At 38.2% G+C, this 8,062-nt stretch overlaps 1 protein-coding gene across 2 annotated transcripts in view; it reads left to right on the forward strand.

Moving 5' to 3' along the window:
• CHUK (conserved helix-loop-helix ubiquitous kinase) overlaps nt 1-8,062 on the forward strand; it is a 45,806-nt gene that overhangs the window by 18,595 nt on the left and 19,149 nt on the right. For both annotated transcript variants that reach the window (XM_003787266.3, XM_023511618.1), the window contains exons 10-11: nt 3,850-4,044; nt 5,518-5,620. In XM_003787266.3, the coding sequence (XP_003787314.1) occupies nt 3,850-4,044; nt 5,518-5,620 (298 nt within the window). The remainder of the gene's footprint in view (nt 1-3,849; nt 4,045-5,517; nt 5,621-8,062) is intronic.

Raw genomic sequence — 8,062 nt, forward strand, 5'->3', positions numbered from 1 at the left:
AATCCCCAGCCCGGACCCGCCAAACAACAATGACGGCTGCAACCAAAAAATAGCCAGGCGCTGTGCCGGGCACCTGTAGTCCCAGCTACTTGGGAGGCAGAGGCAGGAGAATCACTTGAGCCCCGGAGTTGGAGGTTGTTGTGAGCTGTAATGCCATGGCACTCTACTCAGGGTGACAGATTGAGGCTCTGTCTCCAAAAAAAAAATGGTAACTATGAAAAGATGATAAGTGTGTTAATTAGCTAAAATGTGATTATTTCACAGTGTATATTAAAACATCACATTGTATACCTTAAATCAGGCATCCTCAAACTATGGCCCAAGGACCACATGCGGCCCACCGGGTGTTTTTGCTGCCACTGCCTGTCCTGCTTAGCAGCCGACTAGTCCCAGGGCCTGCAGTCTGGCCATCCAGTGGTCTGAGGGACAATGAACTGGCCCCCTGTTTAAAAAGTTTGAGGACCCCTGCCTTAAATAGACACATTTTTCTATGTCAAAAAATTAAATTCTTGGCTTGGCATCTGTAGCACAGTGGTTACGGTGCTGGCCACATACACCAAGGCTGGCAGGTTCGAACCTGACCCAGGCCAGCTAAACAGAAATGACAACTGCAACAAAAAATAGCCAGGTGTTATGGCAGGTGCCTGTAGTCCCAGCTACTTGGGAGGCTGAGGCAAGAGAATCACTTAAACCCAAGAGGTTGCTGTGATATCACGGCATTCTACTGAGGGCGACATAGTGAGACTCTGTCTCAAAAAAAAAAAAATTCTCATAGAGTTTAAAAGACCAAAGAAATGCTTCAAAGGAGAGGGCTACAAGGGGGGAATCATAGGGAGAAATAGATGAAACAAAGTTGACTGTATGTAAATCAGTGATTCTTAACTAGTGTGCTATTGTGCTGCAAAAAGATCTTAGGTATGCCCTGAAAATTTTAAAGATTCTTAATTAAATTACTTTTAAAAGAATGTCAAAGCACAGTATTATTTTACCCTTTTTTAGATCAACATAATTTATTTAAGTATGCTGTAGAAGTTTATGGGTTCAAGTGTTCCATGAGATAAAAAAGGTTGAAAAACATTGATGTAGGCTCGGCGCCTGTGGCTCAAGCGGCTAAGGCGCCAGCCACATACACCTAAGGTGGCGGGTTCGAATCCCCAGCCCGGGCCCGCCAAACAACAATGATGGCTGCAACCAAAAAATGGCCAGGCGTTGTGGCGGGCACCTGTAGTCCCAGCTACTTGGGAGGCAGAGGCAGGAGACTCGCTTGAGCCCAGGAGTTGGAGGTTGCTGTGAGCGTGATGCCATGGCACTCTACCCAGGGGGATAGCTTGAGGCTCTGTCTCAAAAAAAAAAAAAAAAGAAAAACAATGATGTAAATGATGGTTGAAACTAGGCAAGGTAGAGTTAGGAAGGAAGTTTATACTGTTATCTATCTTTACCAGGGGTGCCAAAAATATGTCTATACATTTTAAGTGATGTTATCTTTGTATTACTTCTCAAAGTTGAATTATGGTAGCAATGTGTAGGACGACGTTCACTCTAAAATGGCATTAATCAAATGAATGCCAGCTTTACCATGCTATAGGCAGGATAGTCAAAGAAAATGGTGGAAGCCATTTTGTTGTTGTTGGAGGAGTGCAAGACCATTTTGAAGTGGTATTTAAAATTCAAGAACACTGTAGAAGTACAATAGCAATGGAGGCTTAAGTATGCAACAGGACCTTCAACATGCCTAACAATTGCATGCGTTCGTGGTAAGTTTGAGACGCATGGTACTATGTGTGATGTGCACACTGATGTGTGATGAGGATCAGGGAGGCCTCACGTAGTAACAAGTCCTGCACAGCAGTAAGTCCTGCTACTTCTTCTATGGTGTTGGACCAGTTTATACACTCACCACAGAAGTCTTCTAGACAGTGTGCAAGTGAGACACCAGTTAGCAGAACAAGCATATGACGCATTCTTAAAACAGCAAAATGGAAAAGATTTCATCCCAAGATACACAGAGACATGAGAGCTTACCTTGATGAGAATTTGCCAGGATTAAGAAGTGCAGTTTCCCCCACATTCTCCTTGCTTAACACCCCTTGACTTCTTCTTGTGAGGAACCTTAAAGGATGTAGTGTGGCATAAAAAACTGGCTACACTGGGGGTACTTTGGGAAGAATTGAAACAGCATATGCAGTGATACAAGTGGACACTTTGGTCAATTTTTCTCAAACAGTAGTTTGCTATAAACAGAAGTGTCTGGATGCTGTTGGTAACCACTTTGAGCACCTCTTATAATTGCAGAAGTCGAATGTGACTTGTATTCATCTTTTCTTATCAGTATATACACATATTGAATTACAATTTTAATACAGCTTTTTCCTTTCTTAAAATGTGTACATTTTGGGGGCACCTTCTAGTTTTGTGTGCTGGAAAATGGCAGTTAAAAGTTGTACTTTAAGTGGGGGGGAAGAAATAATAATGGCCTGACTAATGCTTTACCTTTGTAATAAGAATTTCCAGCAGAGATATTTTTAATCCTTTGCTTATACTGTAAGGCATGGAGAAATGTAGGCATTAATTTTGTATGGCATATCTTTTTTTTTTTTTTTTTGAGACAGAGCCTCAAGCTATCCCCCTGGTCAGAGTGCCGTGGCACCACAGCTCACAGCAACCTCCAACTCCTGGGCTCAAGCGAGTCTCCTGCCTCAGCCTCCCAAGTAGCTGGGACCACAGTTGCCCGCCACAACGCCTGGCTATTTTTTTTGGTTGCAGCCGTCATTGTTGTTTGGCGGCCTGGGCTGGATTCGAACCCGCCACCTTAGGTGTATGTGGCTGGCGCCTTAGCCACTTGAGCCACAGGCGCTGAGCCTGTATGGCATATCTTAAGGACAGTGGAAGGAAGAGAATTTAAAATCATGTTGACATTGTTCAAACTGATCTCTGTCTTTGTGTCTGTCCTTGGTTACCTAGGTAGAGCTCCACCTGACTCAGCCTCACACTTACATAGGCTATATCAAGCTACTTTTACAGAGACTTTAGGTGAAAGTAATAAAAATGTTATTATCTAACTTTGGGTCATTAGGTCAATGCTCTGAGATTTGGTGGCCTTATACAGACAACAGTGCTTCTTTCCTATTAAAGAAAGACATAGCAATCATATCAGATGATTATTTCTTGAGGCAACATAAAGTAGACAGAAAGAAGTTCATCCAAGCACTACCAGTTATTAGCTATGTGATCTCTAACATGTTATTTAACTTAGAACTCTGTTAAGATGGAGGTTAAAAGATTTAATTAATGAGGATATTATTTTCTTTAATTTTTTTGAGACAGAGACTCATCTCTTGCCTGGCTAGAGTGCAGTGGCATCATCATAACTTATTGCAGCCTCAAACTCCTGGGTTCAAGTAACCTCCTGCCTCACCCTCACAAACAGCTGGGACTATAGGCAGCTAAATTTTCTATTCTTAGTAGAAATGAGATTCGCTCTTGCTCAGGCTTGTCTCAACTCCTGAGCTCAAGCAGTCCACCTGTTTCAGCTTCCCAGAATGCCAGGATAATAGGCGTTAACTTCTATGCCCAGCCTTTTTTTATACTGAGATTTTTATTTCTTGATTCTGTGCAATCCTGGAACTTTAAACTTTTATTTGTTGGAACTAACATACAATGTAGTAAAGTAAAATTGTTCTTCAGTTTTCATAATTTTATAGTTATAGGAGATCACACTTTGGAAAATGAATGAACCTTATTTAGTGTAGAACTAATGCCTTTTGCTCATAATCCCCTTTTAGTCTCTTGCACTAAATCTTGTATGTAGCAAATGACCAGTAAGTTTATCTTTTTTTCTTATTTATACAGATAGTACACATCCTAAATATGACTTCTGCAAAGATAATTTCTTTTTTGCTACCACCTGATGAAAGTCTTCATTCACTACAGTCTCGTATTGAGCGTGAAACTGGAATAAGTACTGGTTCTCAAGAGCTACTTTCAGAGACGGGAATTTCTCTGGATCCTCGGAAGCCAGCTTCTCAATGTGTTCTAGATGGAGTTGTAAGAGAATTCTAGTATAATTAAGAGTATAAGGAATCTGTTTCTGTTGACAAATTGCATGTCCTGCATTTTTTATGCATATTTGGAATTCTTTGGGAGGCAGTGCACATCTTTTAATAATTCTTTTAGTCAAAACATGGAGGTGGTCAGTGTAAGGACGTAGGCCTTCTGACTCTCTTACCATTGCTTTGCTAGGTGAACAAGATAGGAATGAAACATTTATTGTTTTGAACTTTATAAGACTTTTTCTTTGGTGCCAGTTCTCTCTTTCTACTTTCTATTCTTTTTTTCTATTTGAAGCCCAGTATTTTGAAATTAGACCAGCCGTCTTGTAGGTCCCATAAGTGAGTGGTAAAATATGATTGTGGTCATGATGTTTTTCCCCTATTTTTCTCTTTATGACTTTATTGAGGCATATTTTTTAAAGTATTAGGTAATTCACCCCTTTCGAGTGTACAATTCAGTGATTTTTTTAAGTAAATTTACCAAGTTGCATAGTTATCACTATAAATCAGTTTTAAAACATTTCCGTCTCAGTAAGTCCCTTATGTTCATTAACATTAATCTCCATTCTGCCCATTCAAGGCATCCATGAATCTGTTTTCTATCTCAGTAGACCTTTCTTTTTTGAACATTTCATATTAATGGAATCATACAATATGTAGTCTCTTTTGTCTGACTTCTTTCATTTAGCATTATACATATATACATATATATATTTTTTGTTTTTGAGACAGAGTCTCACTATGTCATTCTTGGTAGAGTGCTGTGGCATCCTAGCTCACAGCAACCTTAAACTCTTGGGCTCGAGCAATTCTCTTGCCTCAGCCTCCCAAGTAGCTGGGACTATAAGTGCCTATCACAGCACCCGGCTATTTTATTGTTGCAGTTGTTTAACTGGCCCAGGCCGGGTTTGAACCCGCCACCCTCAGTGTATGTGGCTGGTGCCATAACCACTGTGCTATGGGCCCTTAGCATTATATTTTTGAAGTTCATCTATGTTGTAGCATGTATAAGCACTTATAATTCCTTTTAATTAGTGAATAGTACAGTAGAACCTCTATAAGTTGACCACCCAAAGGACTGAAACAAACTGGTCTCCATACAGAGGTGGTCAATGTAAGGAACGAGGCTGATGGTACATATGGTGCATGTCTGGTCTATGAAAATCGGTCAGCTTATTAGGATGTGGTCAGCTGTCATTAGGATGTGGTCACCTCCATGTGAAGGTTCTGTTGTATTTCCATTGTGTACATATATGCCTTTTTGGTTTTGGTTATTGTTTTTCACTAAAGTTTGTATTTTTTTCCTTAACTAAAGTTCAGATTCTATATCTATAAGATGTATGCTAATACACATTGATTTTGTTCATTTGCGTGCATTTCAAAGTAGGAAATCTGGTAGAGAACCTAGAATTTTCAAGGATCTTTGGACAGAATTTTAATTGTTTAATTTTAATTGTTTCTTTTTCAGAGAGGCTGTGATAGCTACATGGTTTATTTGTTTGATAAAAGTAAGACTGTATATGAAGGGCCATTTGCTTCAAGAAGTTTATCTGATTGTGTAAATTATATTGGTAAGTACCTTCCGTTTAGGGGTTGAGATTTAAACCTAAAATAATATAACTTTGACTCTCACTATGATTAGTAGAAATGGTCTTTTGGTGTTTCTGTTCTATATCTCTCATATTTGAACTTTCTGAATGTGGTGAAAAATGGGTCTATGTAGTTTGGAAATTTGCAAATGATTAAAATGATATCTGCTGGAAATCCTTCCTACAAAGGTAAAGCACTAATCCAGGCTATTATTATTTCTTTTTGTTCTCTCTTAATATACAAATTTTAACTGCTATTTGGAAGGTGAAAATATAGATTTTAAATCATCTCCAGTTCCCTTATTTAGGACAGGATTTATTTTACTGAGGACAGGGTTCTCATAAGAGAATGAAACTTCACTGTTAATTAAACCTACTTTTAACTGTCCCTTCATTATTTAAGCATATTCAAATATTTATTTCATTTTAGCCTATGAAATGGATCATTTTATATTTATTTCATTTATCCTAAATACTGCTTCATGTTCCAATGTTTTAATTTATCCTGTGAAAATTATTTTCTTTTGAAGAAGTTTTTGATCAATTTATGTCCCCCCAAACTAAAATAAAGTACAAAATTATAAAATCAAGAATAAAATTGAGCATGTGGACTAAAATATATGTAATCTCCTCTTTTACCTTTTTATTAGTTTTCTCTTAAATGTTTCTTTTAAATTGAGGCATAGTTGACATAGTGACATGCACATATTGTATAATTTGATGATTGATGATTTTTGACAAATGTGTATACCTGTGTAATCCATACCATAATCATGATACAGAACATTCCTTCACCTCAGAGTGTTTCCCTCATGTCTCTTTCCAGTCAGTTTTTCTTTTCTCAGACCTTTTAAAGTTTCATTTACTCATTATTTTTTACCCTTTTTAGAATAGTTTTAGATTTACAGAAAAATTAAGCAGATAGTACAGAGTTCTCATATAACCCCCTCTCATTATATATAATAGTTTCCTTTATTGTTAACATCATATTATTGTAGCACATTTGTTATATAGTTAATAGTTTGTGGTTATTATTCACAAAAGTCTATCTTGTATTCAGATTTCCTTAGATTTTACCTAATGTCCTTTCTTTGTTGTCAGATCCCATCCAAGATACCACATTACATTTAGTTGTCATGTCTCCTTAGGTTCCTATTTGGTGTAACAGTTTTTGAGATTTTCTTTCTTTTGATGACCCTGACAATTTTTTAGGAGTACTAGCAAGTATTTTATAGGATGCCCCTCTGTTGAGTTTGTCTTATTTTTCTGCATGATTAGACTGAAATTATGGGTTTTTGAGAGAAAGATTACAGAAATAAAGGGATATTTTCATCACATGTAAAGGATACATATAAATTATGATGGTCAGTGTTGACTTTGGTTACCTGACTGAAGTTGTTTGTCAGGTTTCTCCAGTGCTGAGTTTAATCTTTGCTGCCCTTTCCATACTGTACTCTCTGGAAAGAAGTCATCATGCATAACCCACACTTAAAGGAGTGGCAAGCTGTGTTCCCCTCCTTTAGGATAGAGCGTCTACATAATTTATTTGCAGTTTGTCTGCATGGGAGAATTGTCCCTTCTCATTTATGAAATTGTTCAATTATTTATTTATGTCAGTATGAACTCATGATATTTATTTTATACTTTGTATTGTAATCCAGTACTAGTTTATTTTGTTGTGCAAATTGTGTCAGGTTTGGTCCTTAGGAGCTCTTTAGTTGGCTTCTATACCTCTTTTACATGTTGCCATCAATGAGCTGTTTTGGTTTTTCTGAGCACTTCCCTACATTTGGACATTACAAAATATGTTCCAGCTTCATATTGTGTATTTTTCCCCCAGTCTTAGAATCAGCCATTTCTCCAAGGAACTCTGGTTCCTTCTGTTGGAAAATGGTATTTAGAAATCAAGACCTGAACACTAGGTGTGTATGTTGCTACTGGGATATCATTTCTTTTAGGCTTTTTCAGACTCTGCTTTTTAAAGTATGTGGGGACCTATTTGTTGGCTATGGTGAGCATATCTTGCTCTGTAAACCTATATCTTGTTCTTCCTCTGTAAACATATCTTTTTCTTCCTTAATAAACTTTTATTTTTGTTTTATTTTTGAGGGAGAAAAGTATGATTTGCTTGTGGGGTATGGGTAATCAGGTTCCCCCACCCCAGACTTTAAAAAAAATTTTGATGGGTTTTTTGGAAGCCACAGGAAGAAGTGTGGGTATATAAGAATAGAGGAACGGTCAGCACACACCTGGCCTTCCAGCTACTCAGGCAGAAGGATCACTTGAGCTTAGGAGTTCAAGTCCAGCTTGGGAAATATAGTGAGACCCCCGTTTTTTTTTTGGGGGGGGGGGGACAGAGCCTCAAGCTGTCCCCCTGGGTAGAGTGCCGTGGCATTACAGCTCACAGCAACCTCCAACTCCTGG

This window comes from Otolemur garnettii, unplaced genomic scaffold (genome assembly GCF_000181295.1).
Source record: "Otolemur garnettii isolate 467f Iridium unplaced genomic scaffold, OtoGar3 scaffold00021, whole genome shotgun sequence".
Taxonomy (NCBI): domain Eukaryota; kingdom Metazoa; phylum Chordata; class Mammalia; order Primates; family Galagidae; genus Otolemur; species Otolemur garnettii.